Raw genomic sequence first — 21,594 nt, forward strand, 5'->3', positions numbered from 1 at the left:
GTGTGCTTTTATTTTGAAGGAGGGGCTTGATGTCCTACACTAAAAACCTTCCGTGTGAACTAGCAACCTCGGTTAGGATCCTCCAGGATTTAACTCTTAATGAAGGTTAGATAGCACTGTCTTAATCAGAAATATTATGAATGGGCGATTTTACTTGATGAACTGGAGTATAGTTGTGGGGTGTTTTGTCTTTAACCGGAAATTCTTTAGGATTTAAAGCTAACTTTCGTCCAACGTTTGCTCTCGCGCTCAGATGAAAGCTGCACGTGAAAACAGAACATCATCAACATCATTTTAAAAAGAGAATTTGTTTTTTTAACCCGATCAGATTGAGCTTCTGGGTTTTTATACCATATATTGTACGTGAACCTTGATGAACTGTAACATCATTTCGGAACGGAACGATGATCCGAAACTTTTACATTTCATAAAAAGCAAGGAACTGTTTTTACTGGCTTCAGCTCATTTAAAGAAGCAGACGAAACGCTTAATGTCCAAAAAAATTAAAAAAAATAAATAAACATTTATGACAGTCAACTATTTTGGACATGAATTAGACTTTTTGCTAAGAGATATTACTGGTGCCTATTTATTTTAATAATTATAACGGAAACAAGTGAGGAATCTTTGTAGTCATCTAGTTTATCGTTTGCTTTAAACTGATTTAGTTTCCTTTTTTGCCACATACTATGTGGCACATGGCCTAAAAGTGAAGAAATAAAAAGAATACTGTGAAACATAAAAGGCAATATAGATATTTAAAATACATGACAGGACATGTCTGCACTGCTTTTGGTTCAGTTCTGAATAACACATATACATTAGGATCAAGGGTGTAGAAAACACAGTGTTCTGCTGCATTAACACTGTGTGTGTTACTTTTTGCTGTCAACTTTTATTTTAAATTCTATATATACATATTTAAGAATCTCTTTACTACATGCATGCCTGGTTAATGTGAAATAATTTCCAGAGAAAGCTGTTTAATGTCACCTGTTTCATGCCATCTTCTGTGTGTTTAGCAGGATGCTGCGACGTCCCAAACCGACCGACTCTGAGGCGGACCTCCTGAGGGAGCAGGAGCGCTTCCTGACCTCTGGAGCGCCGTCAGCCGCCTCTATGGTCCGCCGTCCTGACAAGAGGAGGGGAGAGGCTGGAGACGCTGAGGGAGCGGACAGCAGCGAGAATCAGAAGGATGTGGTCACCATAGAAGGTTGAAAACGAGCCATTGCTGTCAATATTTAAAGTTCTATCGGTAGAAATATTAAACTTCTGAATGTAACTGCTGCAGATCTTCCAGACCAGCTGCCGTCTTTAACACCAGCCCCTCCGAAGAAGTCTCGATTTAAAGCCAGTCGTGTCACTTTTGAGGATGAGGATGCTGGAGAAAGCCTGGACAGACACGACACCCACATCAGTGCTGTTCTCTCCAGGATTGTGGTGAGTTTTCTTGAAAAATCATCCAACTGAAAGGTTTGAATAAGGAGACATGAGCAGCAGTTTCCAAACCTTTTGTCATGTAGGCCAAAATCGTTGGGTCAAAATAAAAATTGTAAGGATTTTGCACATATTTATATTTTTTAAAAAAGCATCTGCTGTAGTTTTTAAATTCTTTTGGGCTCAACTGAATAACTATAATTTCAGTAACAACATTTCTTTCTTTCAACGCTTGAGACATTTAGTCAAGTTTAATAAATGAAATAAAAGCATCAGTGTTTTTGCTTTGGGCCTCATGAAGTTGTTGTTTACTTGAAGGAGAGAGACACCAGCTGTGCAACAATATCTCTACCAGCGGTTACAGGCCTGGCTTTTCCAAAAGTTCTGCACCGCTCAGAAACCAGCACTCAGGTATTGTCCCAATTTCTTATAAATACATGAATTCACACTGCAAAAACACTTTATCTTACCAAGTATTTTTGGTCTAGTTTTTCAAATATCTTTATATTCTTGAAGTAAGATGAAACTACCAAATAAGTAACTTTTGAGCAAGACATAGGGTTTTGTTTTTAGTCAGTAACTCTTTAGTATTGATTTTAAAAAAGCAAGATGTTTTTCCCTTGTTATAAGTGAAATAATCTGCCAGTGGAACCAGTACCTTATTTTATCATTATAGATATTGGCAGTAGAAACTACTTGGTTTTGCAGTGCATACATCCGTTTGAAGTAATTTTTCTTCATTTTTTTAATACATTTACTGGTTGGTAAATGAAACTTGAGTAATATATTCCCAAACAAAATTGAAATGTGTTTACTAGAGATTAATATTTTGTAAATAAATACCATAACTTCTGTAAATGAGTTACCAGAATGTGTAGGAGTTTATTTGGACTAAGTACTTTTTGCAAAGCATATTTACACAAATAAAGCGGATTTGGTTCTGTTCTAATGGACCTCCAGGTTCCGTCTTCGTCATCCAAAGGGAAGAGGAGCATCTTTGCTCGTCAGATTGCAGCTCAGAGACTAAAAGAGGACAAAACACTGAAACCATCCTCGTCTGAACCCAGAGCTCAGATCCTCCGTTCTGATGCTGGTGAGTAGATGATGTAACTCCTCTAAAAGCTGCTTTCTTTCACTAAATCTCTCCGTTGACATTCCTGTTATCAGGGTTAGCAGGGTTAAAAATGTTTGCATTTCTGTAAGGTGTCTCCTTGAAAGTGCTTGATATTCAAACTGCACAGTTTTGTAATAAAGTTCAATCTACTGTTTGATTATAAAAGCCTAAATTTGTGAAGCATTATTTACAGTTGAGACCAGATATTTACAAACACCGGATAAAAAGACTGATTTAACCTCACTGTCTGAAATTAAATCAGACTAAAATGTTCTTGTTTTAGGTTATTTCTATTTGAAAAGAAAACTTAGTGAGAAAGTTTTTTAAATAAAAAAAAAATTAAATTTATGTAATTAAACATAAGATTTGATTATATTTTGTATGTTAAACAACATTATTGAAATTGGGGGATTTTTTTGTCGTTAAATTTATTTTGTTTTCAGACAGGATGTGTGAGAGAGACTTTTCAAAACTTAAAATTTTGTTATGTTTTAGTTCTACTGTAAAATACTACAACAAAACATTATTGATAATAACAATTATCAATAATGTGTTTTACCTTCAAAGTGTGGTGCTGGAAAAGTTTGAAAACTTACCTTGAAAAGTGCTTGAATTTTACTGTGAGAATAGTGTATGAAGCAGGTGTAAATGCATTTGGGTTCAGGTTCTAGGCTGGTGTCCGGTGAAGGCCTTCAGGGTCCGGACAGCTCTGGAGAAACCCTGAGGATCCACCAGGAGAACCAGGCGAAGCTCCAAGCGATGTCCAAATCTGAGATTGTAGAGGAGCAAAAGAAGCTTTTATCTCAGCTTGGTGAGAAGTAAAATTCTCTTGAAATAAAAATATTGTCTGCATTGAATTAATTTCCAGAACTTAAACAGATTTTATTGACGGTTAAACCTCCTTCCCAGATCCCAGGCTGGTGGAGTTCATCAGATCTCGTAAATCTCAGAGTACCGTGTCGCCTGGTTCCTCGTCTGAACACGCAGCAGCAGCAGCAGCAGCAGCAGCAGCAGGTACATGCAGCGAAGAAGGTCCTCCTGCTGAACACACAGAGAGCAGAGAATCCTGCAGAACCGCTGCCGGGTCGGGTCAGAGTCCACCGGAGGCGGAGATGGAGGAGGAAACCGAGGTGAAATCACCACCTTTTACTGGTAAGATTTTACATTTTAGTTAAATAATCTCCCACTAATAAAATTCACTAAAGGAGTAGGCTACAAAATTAATAATATGTATGTTATCATTTTAATTATCTTATCGTGCATCTAATACATTATTGTTATTATTATTATTATTATTATTATTATTATTATTATTAGGGCAACTAATAATATATAGTTATAATGATTATTTAAATAATCGGTTATTATGTTGGTTATTCTGACAATCATCGGTAGGACATATTTACACATGCAGGTGTTTTTTTTATCTGAAATGCAAAATGTTCTCGTATTTTGTACAGTTTTGGCTTAAATACTGCACTGAATATGTTGTTTTTTATGAGTCTGTTAACAGTTAATGATTAATCGATTACTAAATTAGTTCATCATGATTTATCCGATTAATTGTTCCAGCCCTAATTATTATTAAATCATTACAGATTGATTTTTCTTCACTGACATCACAATCTAGCAGCAAACATTAACTAAGCTGCTAGGTGTTCACTAAACTACAAATCAGCTCGTTCTTAAAGTATCTGCTTCATTCTTGTATATTTATTTATTTTTGTCTGCTTTTTTGGTTCATTTTGTGTTGGTATGTTTGAATTCAGAGGAGGACCTGCCGGTGAAACCCCAGAAGGAATGGATCCACATGGACACCTTGGAGCCGGAGAAGTTGGAGTGGATGAGAGATTTGCCTTCGCCCAGAAAGAAAGGAACCAAAAAGGTAATCAATGACCTCCTCTGAACTTCTTTATTTATTGATTTATTCATTCAAATCTGTGGACTTTCATATGTTAAGTGTTTTTATTGCTATTTGTTTCACTTAGGAGATATTGGTATGGAAGTGCTGTCTTGAAATAAGTGATTTTATTGTAATCAAAAAATTATTTGAATATTTTATCAATTAATCGGATTGAAAAAATTGCACATTCTGCAGATTTCTTACCAACAATTACCCTTTTTAGCATAACGTAATATTATAAATCAAAGATGCAAATAAACAAGTAGTTTAATTCCCTTTCTAAATAAAAATGTTATACTAGAATAGCGTATAATTCATTTCACACTTGATGCAAAGGATGCATCTGCAGTTAAAAGTACTTCTAACTGAACGTCCACATGTTTAAAGCTCGATCTTTTCTATTTGACTGAGCATCAGTAGGGCTGATCTGTTGATTATGTTTTGGATTAACTTCTTAATAATTGGACAGCTAAAGGTGCTTAATTCAGAATTTGAACCAGGAGAAGCTAAAACTGGGTTGAACATATTTACAGACAAAGTTTTTTAATAATCTGAAATGCTAAATATATATGGGTTTGTACAGTTTTGGCTTAAATATTGCTCTGAAAATGTTGTTTTTTTTAAAGCAAATTTTGTTTTTTGAGTCTATATACTTCAGTTAATGATTAATTTATTACTAAATTAGTCGACTCTTCTTTCAGTCATCAATTAATCACAATTATTCCGATTAACCGTTTCAGCCCTGGTGTGTATTAGTCGACATGTTTGCTTTTTTTGTGTCCTAAAGGCCATGCAGGCTCGTTTTGACTTCACTGGGACCTTAATTCCTCCCTCAGAAGATCTGCCGACTCACTTAGGCCTGCACCACCATGGAGACGAGCCCGAGGTCTGTGGCATTAAACATACAACGACTATCTTTATCTGTGTCGCGCTGACAATGACTTATGGCTCTTCCCCCAGCGAGCCGGTTACTCCCTGCAGGAGCTCTTCCTTCTGTCTCGCAGTCAGCTCATCCAGCAAAGAAGTCTGGCTCTCAACACTCTTGCCTGCATCCTCACTAAAGTATAAAAACCAGCACATGGAGTGATTAATAGCTACAAGGAAACCTGCAGAGACCCAGTTTTACTTTTTATCCTGCAGGCGCGAGGTGGAGTGTACCAGTCGGTTCTGAAAGGCAGCGTGACGTCCACGCTGCTCGATGCCGGTCTGCTCTTCCTGCTCCGCTTTGCGCTGGACGACAGCATCGAAGGAGTGATGTCTGCAGCCGTGCATGCACTCAAAGCACTGCTTGTGTGTGCAGAAGATGAAGTAAGATCCAGATACACAGAGATTACTGCAAACATCGTCCTGGCTCATTCATAATGCATCTTTGAGTTTAAATACTCAGGGTAGGGTGATAAATTGATTTGATCAGTTCATTGAATTTTGGGTTTTGAAGGTTTAATTTGTGGAAAATTGTGATTTATTTTTCACCCATTCACTCCTTGAGTCTCAATGGTTCACAGAGATTTCATCACGTCTAGGCCGCCATCTTGTTTACAGCTTTTATTTACTTGGACTATGTTTTTTTTATTATAATGTTATATTACATAATATTTTAAATACTATAAGCCATATTACTACAAGAATAAAGTCCCAATATGACCAGATTAAAGTCGTAATATTAGGAGAATAAAGTTATAATATTAGGAGAATGATAGTAATTTTATGAGAACTCTGACATGAAAAATAAGAAATTAAAATGAGGAGCGTTGAGCATCTTAAGTCTTACAGTTTTACAGATAACACAATAAAAATACTTAATCTTTTAACACATCAGCATCAAATTATTGTCAGTAGCAGGACAATCATGAAATGCTTGTTCAGGTCCTGATAACTCTCAGCTTCTTTTAATTTTAAGACATTTTTTCTGGTAAAATTGATTTTTTTTTCTGATAATATTAAGACTTTATTCTCATAATTACACAAAAATTCTTGTAGCCAGGGCCTGAAACTCCATCCAAACTCACAGAATGGATGATTGAAATGAAAACCACTTTTTGGAAAATATTTTCCATCATTTGTAAATAATTTTTTAGATAAGAAAAATAGGATCTGGGATTTTATTTTTACTTTTCGACGCTCCGGTTTGTTTCAGGAGTGCTTGGACTGCACCTTCTCCTGGTTTCGTGGCCTGGCGTGTTTCCCGCTGCTGCCATCCTCACAGGAGGAGGAAGATGAGGAGGACGAAGGGCTGGATGAAAGCATGAGGGAGACAGCCAAGGAGAAAGAAGAAAGGAAGAGTGATTATGATGTTGCCAGGCAGGATGTCGTTAAGGTAACACTCTGCTTTGTCTTATCTTATCTTCGTAACTTTTTTATGTTCTGCAGATAAAATCTGTCCGTGTTTCAGGGCTTGTTGAGGATGAAGCTCCTGCCCAGGCTGCGCTACATCCTGGAGGTGGTCCGGCCGTCCCCCCGCGTGGTTCAGGACGTCCTGCACGTCCTGACGCGCGTCGCACGGCACTCCTCATGGTCTGCCGCCCAGGTAAGACGAACATGAGCAACAGAAAGCGAGTCACACGCGGGACGTTTGGATTACGCTGTGCTGCGTCTCACTCAGGTGTTGGACTGTCCTCGTCTGATGGAGACGGTGATGTCCGAGTTCCTTCCCACTTCCTGGACGTCTCCATCATCCCTCAGTCCTCCGTCTGTTTACGGACGTCCTGTGGCCGACGCCATGAAGCTGTTGAGGGTTTTGGCGACGTCTGGGAGACATGCATGCGCCAGATTGGTAAGTCAAATCAAAATGCTTGGATTTCAAGGTGATTTCAAGGTTTGGAAAGTGTTTAATCTCCAAACCCTGTAAACGTTATTTACAGTTGAAACCAGAGATTTGAAGATAATTATTCTCACTGTTTGAAGTTAAAACTGATCAAATTTCTCTTGTTTTGGGTTTGTTAGAATTACTAAAATTATTTCTATTTGCTGAATGCCAGAAAACGTAGTGAGAACATTTTGTTTTTAGATTTTTTTATAACTTTCTCAGACCAGTCAGGTCTCTGAAAGAGACACTTCAAAACATAAGATTTTGTTGTATTTTAGTTCCCCCTGTAGAATGTAGAAAACTATTAAAATGCATTAAATAACAGTAATAATATAATAGTGAATTGAAAATTGTTTTTCTGCTGCTGGAAAAGTTTGAAAACTTACCTTGAAAATGCCTGAAAAGTCTACAAACCCTGCATAGATGTCAAAGATTGCTTCATTAGTTCATTTTCATCACATTTTTACTGCTTTAAAGTTAGAAATTTAATGCTTTCCTTCTTACGTGTGGCTTAAATTTGTTTCTTATTCTAATATTTTTCACCTTTGATGAGTTTGCCTTGATTTTAAACGCGTCACATCTGCTTTTCTTCTCCAGTTAAACTCCCTGGGAGTGCGGGAGCGCTTGTCCTGCCTCCTGAGTGCCGAGCCCAGTGAGCTGCTGATGGAGCCAAACGAGGCCCTCCGGATCGCCACGGAGGCCTACAGGCTGTGGGCTGCAGCAGCCGCCTACGGACAAGCCTGCCAACTGTACATGTGAGCTACTTTCTGTTTATAGTGGCTGCTTGAGGTACAAATATTTGCAGAAATGCTACAATAGTTTTTATTTTGCTGTGTATTTTATGAAAATTCAGTGTACTCATTCAGTCATGATAAAGGTAACCACAGAGAAGAGAACTAACTAAATTAATGTCCAATGGAAAACATTAATTAGTGAAACCTGTCAGAGTAAATTTGGAAAAGTTAAAAGAAAAATTCATTTGTTGCAAGTTTTTGTTCTGCTTTTAGGACTCAACTGCTTTTAAAAACAACCCAAATGCTTAAAAAAACCACCCAGATGGTTTTTGGTAATAAGTTCATGTGTTTTGGTGTCTGGAAAATGAGCCATTTCAAAAAGCCTCCCTATAGTTAAGTCACATTCTATGTGCGCTGCGGCGTTACCTAGCAACCACAGTTACCTAGCAACCACAGTTACCTAGGAACCACAGTTACCTAGCAACCCTGGCAGAATTCTAAGAGATGTCTTTTCAAAACACAAAGGGCTAATTTTTCATAATATGCTGAATTAAAAAAAAGAAAAAACACATCTATATATATTTAATTTTTTTAATTGTCAACTCTATTAAGTGCTGATGGAAGTAACAGAAAATTGTGGGGGTTTCACATTATTTAACTTAGACATGTTTAGAAAATATAGCAAAATGTAAACCTCTTTGGCAGCTGAACAGAAAAAGAAAAGATGACCGTACTGTCTGCCGTACAGAAACAAGCTGTTTCTGTCCGGCAGAAACAGCTTGAGCTTGTTGAGTGTTTATATTTCTTTGTTTCTCCGCTTAAGAGTGACCAGTGGTGCCCTCTACTGGATGGTGGCCAAACTACAACACTAAAAGAAGCTCTAAGCCAATCAGAGCCTTGATTGGAACTAATCTTAATCCAATAAACTATTAATCAACAATTAATCGCAAGTTGTTTGAAGATGTCGGCCATTTTTTCTCTCTCCAGCGACCTGTACCCAGCCTTGGTTCGGACGCTGCAGGCTCTCAACAGCATCCTGTCAGCCTCAGATCCTCTGCAGCTGCACCGTCTCTCCGCTCTGCTGTCTCTGCTCACACAGGTCACACACACGGCTGGCTGCCATCAGGAGCTGCAGGCCGGCATGGTCAGGTACTGAGGAGGGACAAGGCAGCTACATTGACCTTATTTGATGAAAGTCCCACATCTGCATGCTGCTGTCTCTGTTGTTTCCACAGAGCTCAGGGAGAGGAGTCTCCGCCTCCGCCGCCCGTGTCCTGGGGTCACGTTACTGGTTTGCAGCCGCTCCTGTTGGGACATTTGAAGGGCGTAGTCAAAGGCCTCGATAATCCAGTTCAGAGAGACGGCATCCTGACTCTGATACCTGCATATCTAGTCTACCTACAAGCTCACTACCAGCAGCTCTCCAGACAGGTACGCTTACCTGGAAGCTGTTGGAAATTTGGGTTTTTAATTATTTATTTGAACATTTTTATTTTCCATGATATGAAGTATTAGGACCGGACTAAGACTTTTTAAAATTATGTCAATAATGTCATAATAATAAAGGTGCAATACGAGAAAAGAGTTGTTTTTATGATGAAAAAGCTTCGGTAGCGTTATGAAGATCTGATGTGATAAGTTTGGCAAGTTCGGGGTTTTTCTTCAAAATAAACTCAGTCATGTTGGAATTATTTTTATGAAACGACTACTTCACTCTGATTACATTACAACTTTATTCTTGTGTTATTATGAATTCATTCTCATAATAATACAACTTTATTCTGGTAATATGACTTTATCCTCACATTATTATGACTTGACTTTCTTCTCGTAATAAGAAACCTTCCAGCATGGCTTTAATACTCCATCGTAATTTCACAACATACAACTGCAATTATTTTTAGAAACAAGAACTGGGTGTTTTAAGTTATTCAGAGTTTTTCTCTTATTAAAATGATCTATACAGACTATAGACTGCCTGTATTTGCACAGTTAATACTAAAACTGTTTTCCTCAGACCTGCTTCAAGCCAGTGGAGACGCTTCAGGACTTGGAGCTCCTGACGTCGGAGGTTCTCCTGCCTCTCTTGTGTCACGATGTTGTGCAAAACCTGATGAAGAATCTCAGGTAACGCTCTAGTAGCGACCACACAGAAATGGTTTTTTAGGAATGTTTTTATTCAACACGCTCTTGTGTTTACTCTAGGTCGTCCTCGGTTGTGTGTAACCTTCAGTCCAGTCCTCAGAGCCCAGAGATCGCGCCCAGTCTCCCTGGTTTGGCGTGTTCAGGATGGAGGGATCGTCCAGGACTGGCAGCTCCCGGCTCTCCCTTCCCTCTCCTGACGGGACTGGGACTCGTCTTTGAAACCATTACAGAGATCCATAAAGGTCTCAGTAGGAAGGTAGATCTATGTCATGTTATCTACGCATTCATGTTGGCGATAAATTGACTTCGATTTCGTTTTTTTAAGATTAACTTTTGGAAAATCGGAATTTTTCTCAAATTCAAAATGCTTGATTGATCCCAACAGAAGACAGAAGTTAAAATATTACAAGAATAAAGTCATAATATGACTAGAATAAAGTTCTGATGTTAGAATAAAATACTAAATTAATGAATCCGGATGAGTGGGAGAAGATAGATGGATGGATGAGAACAAAAAATAACAAAAAATTACTATTTTTTGTTAGCATCATGTGAAGTTATACTTTGGTATAAGATTTAAAGATGATGCTTAATAGAAATACTTAATCTTAACACATCAGCATCAAATTACTGTCACTAGTAGGACTTTTAAAAAAACTATGCAAACAACTGAGTCCATTTTGTTGAAAAGTCAGATTCTCGTAACTCTTTTGAATCTTTTTTCTCAGAAAAACAACTTTTTTCCTTCTTCTTTTTTATCAGAGTTAAAAATTCTCAGAACCTGTCTCTAATATTCCATCACACAACTCACAGAGAGGATGATTGAAATGAAAGCCACTTTTACAAATATTTTCTGTCATTTGTAGTCTCTTTTTTAGAGAAGAAAGTGAATTAAAATCACATCTAGAATGAAAAAAATCTGACATTTCATTTTAGTTCTGCACTATTACTTATTCTGGTTCATGTGTTCTCCATTTTGGGCCTCAGATTTAATGCTTTCAGCTCTGATCCATTCCTCACCTCTGCAGTTCTCAGGCCTCCTGCTGTCAGAGCCTGTGATTGGTTATCTGCGCAGCTGCAGCCAGGCCACGCCCACTCTGTCCCACAGCAGGTCCTGGCTGCTTCGCCACGAACATCACTTCCTGTACCTGCTGCTCCGGCTGGCGCACAGACTGGTGAGTCTGGATTCAATTTAAACCCAACTCCTGCTCAGCAGTTGAGTGAAAACGAACTCCGAACCTGCAGGACAAATAGTTTGCTCATATATTTTACGTATTTCTGCTCTTTATTTTTATATTTTCAGGTTCCAGTTGAGCCTGAAGTAGCCAAACATGCCTCACTTTACCACCAGGTGGCGCTGGTGCTTCTTCCCTGGTTACTTCCAGGCAGTGAATACCTGGCACACGAGCTGCTTTCCACTGTTATCTTCAGCAAGGACTTTATATCGTAAGCCAAACCTTTAATTTTCTCAGTTTAATCATTAAAAAGCTTCCAGGAAGCCTCATCCGTTCTCTGTGTAACCGTCTTTAAATGAGCAGAGTCGTTAGAAAAGAAGGCATGATTACTTTTGGAGAAATAAAGCTGCATTGCAGAGTTCAATCTGGATTCATTTATCTTTTCCTTGTTAAATTAAGACTCTCATGCTTATGAGAATCTAACAAAGAGCATTTCTTCACCTAGAGCTCCAGTATTTTCAATAAGCACATCTTTGAATTTATTTGACTCGAATGTGGTGGAAATAATGACCAGAAGCTGCAGCTTATTAACGTAGCTTAAAGCAGTGGAGAAGCGACAACAGATTAGAGGCCAAATTAAACCATCGGTTAAAGTGACACCAGCAGCTCGGCTTTATTTTGTTATAAAGTCGAAATCAACAGTTTTCAGTGTTTTCAGGAGGTATCTTAGTGAAATTAGAGTCTGATTATTCTGGTTAAAGATAAATTAATTACTAAATTAGTTGACAATTATTTAAATAATCAGTTCAGAAACAATTAGATTAATTGTTTCAGCTCTAGTAACTCGAGCCAAACCTGTCTGATTTCAGCATTTAGATATTCTCAGATTTAGGTAATGACTAATGACTTTAGTTTCTGTGTTGGTTTGCAGGGAGGGCCACAGCGGCGGACCAGAGGCTGTGGAGCTCGGGGAACTGCAGCTCCACACGCAGCTTCATCAGACGTCGCCCTCCCTCCAGACTGTCGGCGCTCTCCTGAGAGAAGCCTGCACCCAGCTGCCCTCCATACGAGGCTGCTACCTCACCCACCTGGCCCACCTGGAGCAATCAGTAATCACATCCCGGGACCTTTTCCTGGGGCGCAACCCTTGGATCGGGTCCCATCTGCTCCCGGAGCTCACCGGCCCCACGCTCCCGTCTGACTGGCCGTTCATCCCGCTGATCGGGCTGTACGAGCGGGCCGGGGCGTCTGACGGCGGAGGGCTGGCGGTGGAGGAGCTGCCTCATGGATCTCTGCAGGCGGTGACTCACTGTCTGCAGTGGCTGCTGCTGCTGGAAGTCTGGAGGGAAGAAGCTCTGAAGGTACAAGTCAAATCTTAATAACGATTTTTATTAAAAGGACTTGAAGGGATTTTCATATTTTGGTCAAAGTTCATTCTTTCGATACGGCTGCAATCCATTATTCTGATTAAGAGTAGGGGTGCACCGATTGCAGTTTTTTGGCGCATCGCCGATTACCAATCTTTAAAAGGCTGGCCGATAGCATTTTTTTTGTCTGAAATGTCGCCAAATACAGCAAGAAAGTCGCTGTGTTGGTTACAGCAGAGTGACTATTGTTAAATACAAACATGCAGACATGACCCAGTGGGCCGGTCTGTCAGTCAAAGCTCTCTCAAAGGAAACCAGGTTGAATTTTAGATGTTTGCTGAGGCAGATGAGGTCAGTGGATAAGATCGACTTCACATGTAAGTATCGGCCGATCAGGAAATCGACACCAATAAATCAGTTCACCCCCAATTAATAGGTTAAAAGAAATTGGCACGTTATGCAAATTCATCATTTAACCACTTAAGCCTTTTTGTAAAATACATTAGAAGATACAAATAAATAATGAAATTTCTTTTTAAAATAAGAAAATAAATATTTTACAACCTTGTATCATGCAGCCAGTAGTTCAGTTCATGTAAAGTTATTGTCTTCAATACTGATTAGTTCTGGTGCTTCTCTTCATCTGCAGGTCGTCCTTCCTGTCGCCAAACTCGCCCGCCTTTCCTGCGTCTTCCTCTGTTCCAGCGATCTGTTCCTGGAGAGACCCGTTCAGAGACTGACCTGGGGTCTGTTCAGGCTGCTCACCAGGTGAGAGCGACTCACATGAAATGCACTGCAGTCTCCGAATAAGCAAGAGCTGAAACGATTGGTTGGATTAATCGTGATTAATCAATTATTAAAATAAGTGTTAATTAATTTAGCAATGAATTGATTGTTAACTGGAGGATATCGACTCAAAAAAGACCATTTGGTGAAAGAAAAAACTTCAGGGCAGTTTTAGCTTCACCTGGTTCAGATTTACTGCAGCCGCATTTTAGGCAATAAAATGTTTATTTTCTTATTTAAGAAAGCAACTATATTATCTATTGATTTGAGTCTTTAATGTATCTCTCATATTGTATAAAATATGCTCAAGTGGTTAAATGATTATAACTTCCAATCTCATTAATTTATAGATTAATTGATTTCTAAAATGATCGTGAGTTGCAGCCTTAGAGTAAACGTTTCTCTCTTTGCTTCTAGGGGGTCCAGGTTGGACTCTTTGGACCTGGATGTGCCTCCTCCAGGCCTGGCCTCCTTCCAGGACCTGTACTCGGCCCTCCTGGCCCAGTACGAAGCCGTGTCGTTTGGAGACCGGCTATTTGGCTGCTGGGTTCTCCTGCCTCTGCAGAGGAGGTACAGAGCCTCCATGAGGCTGGCTGTTTTTGGAGAACATGTGGGGATGCTGAGATCGCTGGGTGTCACTCTGGACCAGGTATGGTCACCACCTGCTTTTTAAATGTGAAAACAACCTGCTGTAACCTGATGTTTTCTCTCCTGACCTGAAGCTGTCCGTCCCCATCGAGCGGTTCACCTCGCCGCCTGAAGACTCCCTCCCTCTTCTTCGCCTGTACTTTCGCGCTTTAGTGACGGGAACCCTGAAGTTGTCCTGGTGTCCCGTCTTATATGTGGTTGCCGTGTCTCACATCAACTCGTTCGTCTTCTCCCAGGATGCCGCGGTGCAGGTACAGCACATTTTAGTCCACAGACATAATGAAGAATAGATGCTCTTCCCTATTGTTGCTGACATCTTGGTCATATTTATAATAATATATGTAATATTATTGTTTTTCTAAGGTGGCGCTCTTGTGTCAGATAATCTAATTCAGTGTTAGGAAATAGTTAACCTTCATAGTGTATTACACCAAGCACTACAGCTAATATTAGCTGGCGTTTTGCTGGTGGACATAAATACAGGATAGTAATATTCTATTCACTAAATATAAACAATAATTTGTTCATCTAACATATAAAAGTTATCACGGAGTCATCACGTCAATAGTCCATTGATTTGAGCAAAAATATCCAGCAGTGCTGAGGCTTCTTCTGCTGTTTTGGTTTAGCCAAGTAGGAGGGACGACCACTCCAAGATGGCCGCCATATTTCCTGCCAGAGCAGCCAGTGTGGTGTCTACTCTTTACATGTCTATGGTAGTTTAGTATCTACATGGGATAGATCTGTGAGTCATCGATTGGGTTAATCTAAAGTCGATTGGTCTCATCAACTAATGATTAATTGAGTTTTCTCTTGTATCAAGAAGGGCCAAATTTTTCATAATATTATTTTCAGTTGTTTTAAATACGGACTAAATAAGAAGAAATTTGTTTTCTCATATTATTAAACCTAGACATATTTATAAAATATAACAAAACAAAAACTTCTTAAATTGCTGAATAGAAAAATAAAACATGAAAAGCATGAAATGCACATAGTTCCCCATGATTGGAAATATTCATACTGTTGAATACTGCTCACTCCAGTGCATTGACGCTCCTCATCCATCAAAATCATGTTGTTTTTCTATCATGTTACAATTTTTCTGTATTATTTCCTCCACTTTTCTGTCTTCTTAGCACATCAATAATTTTTGAATGAGAAGTTGGCACTAAATAGACATAGACGGAGTTTATTGTTATTCAGTTGTACGTTTAAAAAAAATTTACAAATTAAATGAAACTTTGTTGTAAGGCTCCAATAAAAAATAAATAATAATGAAAGTATTGATGTAAATGTACATAATAAAATATTAATAAGCACTATTAGGAGTGAAACTTAACTTAAGGAGCTTGTTGAGTGTTTGTATTAAAAAACAAAACTGCACAAAGTGCATTTTTAATCCCAAACTGTTCTGGCATGACCGCCAGCTTTGTTTCTCTAACAGCTGGATGCCCTTAGGGCGCCCTCTGCTGGATGGAGGCCAAACTGCCACACTAACAGAAAGACTAAGTGGACGTTATTCGCTAATCGATTGGAGTAAATTTTAATCGAATTATTTTCTTCCCAGACTGGGCTAAAAATCTTTATTTCCCTTTAAAAGGGAACATATCGTAGTCGTGTCGCCACATGATCCAGGTTTTAATTTGGTTATTTTTACACGCCACGGTGAGGTGAGCTTAAAGCAAACCGTGTAATCATTTCCGATCCAGTGGGTGCTGTTGCTGCAGTGAATCAGAGGCTGGATCAGACCTCAGGGATTTTACATGATGTCACCAAATTAAAAACTCACAGAGTCGACATTTAGATGAGTTTTAATGTCTTCTTCCTGTTGCTGATAACGACTTCTTCATATCCTGGCATTCGGTGGCTCTTCGGGCCTTTAAACGCTCCTCGTTTCGTGGAATGTTTCTCCATTTGGGTTTAAGTTTCCCACTGATACTGCCTTCAGTTTTCATAGCTGCTCCATCATTGATCAACTTTTTCCAAATCAGACACGGAGAGAAACTCCTTTAAAAACAGAAAAATACGTCAAAACAGTTGTTTCTTGAAAAAAAAAATGCTTTAATAGCATGATTGTTGCTGTAGTATGTAGTTAAATAAACAATATGCAACAAAAACTGATTTCAAAATCTAATCAAAACATGTATAATTAATACATTCAAATCTAATCACTTTGTAAATACATTCCATTTTAATTATATACCTAAAGTATTACACATTCCACATTTTACCCATTTTCTATATCATTAAGTTATTTATGTTTTGGCTTTTTAGTTATTCTAACTATTCCAGAAAAGTGAATTTTTACTCCCGGAAAACTCAGATTTCACGCAAAAATCTTTTGCCACTTGTAGTATTAAAATCGTCTACCAGAGGGCACCAGCATAAATATACAAATTTATACGTGATGCTATAAAAAAACTCACGTATAAATTATCTTTTGCTGCTACAGGGTTAAACATTCAGGATGAAAGTTTTTAAAAATACAAAAAAAGTTTTAATTTTAATATATATAAACAAATCTTTACAACAAGAAATATATTAACAGTGTTTAAGAGGAAACAAACAATCAAAAACTCAATTAAAACAAATGTAAAGTAAATTTTTATGTGTTTTATTAAAAGATATTGCGACTGTAGGTTTACCTGAGGAAGAACGCATGCTGATGTGTTTTAGTGTTGCTCTGTCCCAAATGAAGGGTGAGAGCTGCTGTCAGGGAGTGATAATAGTTTGTCTTGCACCTGGCTGTCTCAGACGGAGCTGACCTCATTGGTCGCTTCGATCCTGTTTCTGGTCTTTCCACTGGGTTTCTACAGTCTCTTGAAAAAGTGTTCACACCTCTGGAATGCAGACTTTAATTTTATGCGACACAGCGTGAGTGTGAAGTGGAAGGAAAACATCACACAGCAGTTTGACTCAACAGCAGTAAATAAGTCAAAACTGTTCAACAAATATGTATACTTTGCATTTGAGGTGCTAAAATCTTCAGTTTTATCTTCACCTGGTTAAAATTCTAACAAAGAAAAATCTCCTACCTTTTGCTTTCCAATTATGAAGCAGTTTAAGGAAAACAATAATCAATAGATTAGCCCTTGATTTTAAGTCAAGCAGAAAGATTTTCACATGTTGATGTTAGAAGAAGTTTTTTAAGTTTAGATGCATCTTTTGCTAGAAATGATCAAGTCTTCACTACAGGAATGGCATTTTATTGTATTTTAGACAATAAAATGTTTTTTTTTTTGTTTAAAACAATGAATTTAGTTGTTTAATTGTATCTTTCAGTTCCAATATTGTTTAAAAAAGATTAGCAGAATGTCCTTTGTGTTTCTGATTAATCAGTAGAATAATGTAATTTTTAAGGATGCCATGTAGATTTGCTGCACCGGTTTGTTTCCTGTTGTTAAATTTGACCGACATTTCTCCGGTTTATGATGACGACTCCTTGCGACTTGAATTCAAATGTTTTGTTTCCAGGAGGTCGAAGAAGCTCGACTGAGTATGCTCAGGAAGATCTACTACCTGACTGATGAGGTACTCCTACTCTTCCTGCACTCGTCTCCTTGTTTTTATTCGCTCTGCTCTTCCTCTGCTTTTAGGTGTTCATTGATTTCATCGACTCTGGCCTCTCAGTCTCTCCCCACAAAAGGAGACATTGGAAAACGAGTTTGTTTTCCAATGTTTCTCAGCTCGTTGACCTCACTTCTCAGTTTTTCTTGCTGTGTGTTGATATCACAGCTTAGTTTTATTCTTGTTATTTATTCATCTACAGTTTGTTTGCTGGTCTCTTTAGTTCTGCAGTGAAAGCACACACTGACTTAGGATACGATCAAAAAGTTTATTTTAGTAATTCAATCCAAATTAATACACTGTACAGATTTATATCATTAAGTGATAGATTTGAAATATTCAATCTGATGATTTTTCCATAAGGAAATTATGGAAGAGTTTCGAATGTTGAACATTTGCTAGAAAAAAATTCACAATTTTTGAGATTAATATCAGAAATTTTAGAGAAAAAAACTTGGAAATGTCTGAATTTTAAAAATGTTTAATTTCCAAGAAAAAAAAATTCATTATATAAAACTCCAAACAAAAAACTAAACATTTTCATGTCAGTTATGTTGCTGGCAAAATAATCACAACTGTTTCTTCTTTTTTATAGGATTTGTAAACTTTATACACACTCAAAGCCCGTCCCAAATTAATTTGGTAGATTTGAGAGTTAAGTCTAGATTTTCCCTGATCATCTTCCATATGAAAATAATATAATAGAAATTATATAAAACACTTAAAAAGGGTTTTCAAAAGAGAAATGTTGTGTTAAAACCACAAACATTCAGCTAGGTTCACAGAATGCTGCGTCCAATCATATTATGGGAAAGTTGAGAGGAAGGAAAAAGTGGAGCATGGTATTAACAGCACTTAGACAGAACCGGGTCATGATCCAGAACTTCCACATTCCTGGTGTTGTATCTTATTTAGAGCAAAGAGATAAAAAAAACCTGAACTGTTACTCAGTGGTCCAAACTTTTACTGTTCAGATGAAAGTTTTGCCTTTAATTTAGTCGCCAAGGTCCTTTTCTATATACATTTTTATTGGTCTTATGTAATACTTTACTTGAAAAAGAAACAAGATTCCAGATTTTAATTAGCTATAGAGCATAAACATCAAAATTAACAAAAACAAACACTTGAAATATGTCGCTGTGTTTAATGAATGCGAGTTTTCACTTTTTGAGCTGAAAGAATTTAACTTTGTGATTAAATTTATTTAGATGGACCTGTGCGTGGTTAGACAAGGTTATGATGTAAGAATAGTTATAAACTAATAATTAATTTGCCTCATTTTATGCACCAGCTCCTCCATAACATCTCATTAGGTCCCGCTGTAATCACATTTAGTGACTGACTGAAAGAATTTATTCATCCCAGACGGCTTCTGGCCTCACAGCCGATTCAGTATTTTATGAAAATCAGATTCAAACCGCATTTGGAAAGCTTATTGAAACAAATTATTATGAATAAACAGTAACTCAGCCGACACAATGCTGATTATTTTTGCCCTTCACTCCTGTAGTTGTGGGTGAAAAACGCCCGTGGCTCGAGTCGGAGCGTATCCGTTCCGCATGTTGTTGTCCTTGGTTGAAGCACCGAAGCTCATGTCTTCCTGACGCGTTCAAGCGTTCGTGTGAGAATCAGGAAGAGTGCAGGAGTGTCTGTATTTGGGTGAAGTGATTTGTAAAAGGCGTTTGAGTCTTCAGCCGGACAAAAACATGTAAAACAAGAGTAGAAACTCAAAGAGGGGAGAGCGATGTTCAGAACGGCGCTGAGGACAAGTGAGATAAAAGTCGCGTCGGAGAAATGAAACAGGTTGATGTCAGACATTTTGATCCAAGGATGAGTGAAAAGACGTGATTTTCAGCTGAAATGTTCGCCACACTGCAAAAACAGTCCAGTTTCTAGTGCAAATATCTCAAAGTAAAACAAAACTAACTTACAAGTAACTTTTCAGGAAGATTTAAGAGCTCATTTAAAGTAATTCATTTTAAAAAGTTCCACTGGCGGATTATTTCACTTATAACAAGACATTTTTTCATGTTATAAGTGAAAAGATGTTTGCACTAGACCAAAAATACTTGGTAAATTGTTGGGTTTTTGTAGTGCAGATTAAAGGAAATATGCAACTGAGTATGATTTTAAAAACCATGTTTAAAAGAAGCATCTATATTTGTTCCAGTTTCTAGTGCAAATATCTCAGTACACTTGAAATAAGACAAAGCTAACTTAGAAGTATCTTTTCAGCAATATTTAGGCGCTTGTTTTAAATCAATAATTCCTTAATATTGATGAAAAACTATCACTGTCCACTGTCAGATTATTTTACACAAGCCATGGGTAAAATGTCTTATTAGTATTAAAAAAAGGAAATTATTTACTTAATAATCAATCAGATCCAGGAGGAGGGTCATAACGCTGCCAATCACCCTCGTGTGGCGCTGCACATCACCCCATTTTATTCCCTCATTTGACTTCTGCTACTCTGCAGCTAGCATAGCCGCTACTGACAGCAGATAAACTGTTTTCCTGTAATGGTAATTTGTTTAGCAGCATGTACACAGGTTGATTGACAGCACTAAGACCCTCCTCATGCTCCTGATTGGTTGTTTTTGGTCGGGAGCAGTGAATTTCTTCAGGCAGCAATAGTAGCTCCTGGAGGAAGTTGAGGAGATTGTTTTTCTTTTTTTTTCAGATTATTTCTCTCACATTATACTGTAAAAAGCAAATTCTTTATAAACGTTGCTGCAGTTTTAACTGAGAAAAATCTTGGAAGTATTCAATATGTATTTTTCTCGGTGTGGGGGATTTACCAATTTGTGTGGAGAAGTTTGTTATTCTTCTCCATGGTAATTTCAGGAGGTCACTTTAAGTCTCTGTCCTCCTTTGCCTCATGCAGGGAAAAGCAGATATTGACGAACACCTGCTGCTTTCCTCACATCCTCCTCACTCTGTTTTTCATTTCCAGGTGTTAAAGAACCACTTGCTTCTTTTCCGTCTGACCCAACAGCACCTCCAGCTCGGCTTTGACATGTACGAACAGCTTCCCGCCATCAGGGCGAAGCGTTTAGAGACCGTTCTCTGTCTGCAGGATGACAGCGGAGCCTGACTTGATGCCCACCAGTAACATGAGGGGAGTTGGAATAAAAAGAGACGGGACGAAGCTGTAAACATGTCAAATTGCATGCTGGGAGGGAAAGCTAGCAGTGGGAGATTGTGTGATGTCAATTGCCCTGGAAATGGCACGGTCACTGAGACTTTTCTGTGTCCTGATCCAGCAGCCGAGCAAGAGAAGAATCAAATCCTATCCGGACTCAGCCCAGCTGTACAAATAATTCAGAGAACACCAAAGTAGAAAAATCCCTTTTCAGTGACAGCCAAAGGCCAAACGCTGAGAAATGAAATGCAGATGGGACAGAGCGGAGGTGCTGCAGTCCTCGTCTCCATGTGACTTCAGCTTTTTGCCAAAGGGTTTCTTGCACTTGAAAAGCCGCCCAGGACAGAGTTTGGAGCTGATATCCTGCTCTGCAAGGGCCTGAAATGTTCTCATTATCTGTGAATAAAACGTCCCTCTCCGATGACCACAATGTGAGATTTTGTTTTTATTCAATGTTTGTACTACAACCTTATCTAAAGCATTTATTTGAATTGAAACCAAAGTGAAAACTAGCAGAAAAAGAAACCCCAAACTCTGGAAAACAGCTGTTTCAACTAAATTCATTAAAACTTCACTGACCCAATGCAGCTTCAGGCCCCAGCTTGGTCACGTGTTTTTGATTAAAGTTCAGTTTGATTACGTGGCTTTAATGTCTTATCACATAATAAAGGAGGAAACACCCTTTAATGCCATTTTATGTTCAGTTTTGCCATTAAAAACCTCTCAGATGGAAGTATGGAGGCCCATCGCTGCCTTAATCAACA

General features: G+C 38.3%; 1 protein-coding gene across 4 annotated transcripts; it reads left to right on the top strand.

Annotated features, from left to right (window-relative positions):
- Positions 1–29: 29 nt before the first annotated feature.
- rpap1 (RNA polymerase II associated protein 1) lies at positions 30–21,257 on the top strand. 4 transcript variants are annotated; one of them, XM_015043473.1, is made up of 27 exons: positions 30–105; positions 1,023–1,213; positions 1,292–1,440; positions 1,756–1,848; positions 2,398–2,530; positions 3,216–3,362; positions 3,461–3,703; positions 4,321–4,436; positions 5,242–5,340; positions 5,415–5,516; positions 5,595–5,762; positions 6,592–6,771; positions 6,847–6,981; positions 7,057–7,227; positions 7,858–8,015; positions 8,982–9,143; positions 9,230–9,425; positions 10,012–10,121; positions 10,200–10,395; positions 11,168–11,314; positions 11,443–11,585; positions 12,246–12,675; positions 13,331–13,449; positions 13,885–14,116; positions 14,190–14,366; positions 17,593–17,649; positions 20,642–21,257. In XM_015043473.1, the coding sequence occupies exons 2-27, from the start codon at positions 1,027–1,029 to the stop codon at positions 20,780–20,782; spliced, it is 4,191 nt and encodes a 1,396-aa protein (XP_014898959.1). In that variant the 5' UTR covers positions 30–105; positions 1,023–1,026; the 3' UTR covers positions 20,783–21,257. The 4 variants fall into 4 exon arrangements, with proteins under 4 accessions (XP_014898959.1, XP_014898960.1, XP_014898962.1 ...); XM_015043474.1 differs by having other exon boundaries at positions 38–105; positions 1,026–1,213; XM_015043476.1 differs by lacking the exon at positions 30–105 and adding an exon at positions 136–359.
- Positions 21,258–21,594: the final 337 nt, after the last annotated feature.

The sequence above is a fragment of the Poecilia latipinna genome, unplaced genomic scaffold (assembly GCF_001443285.1).
Source record: "Poecilia latipinna isolate Pla-1442-1.1 unplaced genomic scaffold, P_latipinna-1.0 Scaffold635, whole genome shotgun sequence".
Lineage (NCBI taxonomy): Eukaryota > Metazoa > Chordata > Actinopteri > Cyprinodontiformes > Poeciliidae > Poecilia > Poecilia latipinna.

Coding starts and splice junctions, on each gene's coding strand:
- rpap1 (XM_015043473.1), top strand. CDS start 1,027: ATGCTGCGACGTCCCAAACCGACCGACTCTGAGGCGGACCTCCTGAGG. Junction 6,982..7,056: donor CCTCATGGTCTGCCGCCCAG/GTAAGACGAACA, acceptor CGTCTCACTCAG/GTGTTGGACTGTCCTCGTCT. Junction 9,426..10,011: donor ACCAGCAGCTCTCCAGACAG/GTACGCTTACCT, acceptor TGTTTTCCTCAG/ACCTGCTTCAAGCCAGTGGA.